Source organism: Myotis davidii, unplaced genomic scaffold (assembly GCF_000327345.1).
Source record: "Myotis davidii unplaced genomic scaffold, ASM32734v1 scaffold363, whole genome shotgun sequence".
NCBI classification, from domain to species: domain Eukaryota; kingdom Metazoa; phylum Chordata; class Mammalia; order Chiroptera; family Vespertilionidae; genus Myotis; species Myotis davidii.
This window is the reverse complement of record NW_006294069.1, coordinates 367,101-367,585: the sequence shown is the minus strand read 5'-3', so window position 1 is coordinate 367,585 and position 485 is coordinate 367,101. Positions and strand designations below refer to the sequence as shown.

The 485-nt window shown below is 62.1% G+C and overlaps 1 protein-coding gene across 1 annotated transcript in view; it reads right to left on the bottom strand.

The window, feature by feature from the left end:
* SARM1 (sterile alpha and TIR motif containing 1) overlaps positions 1-485 on the bottom strand; it is a 24,747-nt gene that overhangs the window by 9,497 nt on the left and 14,765 nt on the right. Inside the window, 1 exon segment of the mRNA XM_015566798.1 lies at positions 379-485. Coding sequence (XP_015422284.1) covers positions 379-485 — 107 coding nt within the window.

Genomic DNA, 485 nt, shown 5'->3' with positions numbered 1-485 from the left:
CCACCTGTCTTCCCACCCATATCTCACATATGGACTCCCCATGCTCTGTCTCACCTGCTCCCTCTGTCCTGCTGCTGCTACCCCGACCCCCATCCACCCAGTATATCCTTCAAGACCTGGTCAGACATCCTCTAAATGCCTAGACCTGGGTGGACAGGGCGTTCCTCCTGCTGTGGCCACCCCCCTTTTATATGCCTGCCTTCCTCCTACCCACAGCAGACTGGGAACTTCTTGAGGGCAAAGTGCAACACATTCATCCTCGCATCTTCAGAATCCAGTCTGGCACAGCGTCTGGCTCCGGGGCCCCACCACATGTCTCCCCTCGCCCCTCCAGGGATGGAGATGGGACAGGGGCAGGTCTCACGCGGGCAGGCTGACCTCTGGCGGCCATGAGGATGCGCATGCGGTGCACGCCCAGGCGGATGCCGCAGTCCTCCAGCAGCTGCTGCTCGGACACGCGGTGCAGCAGGGAGCGGTCCAGGCCG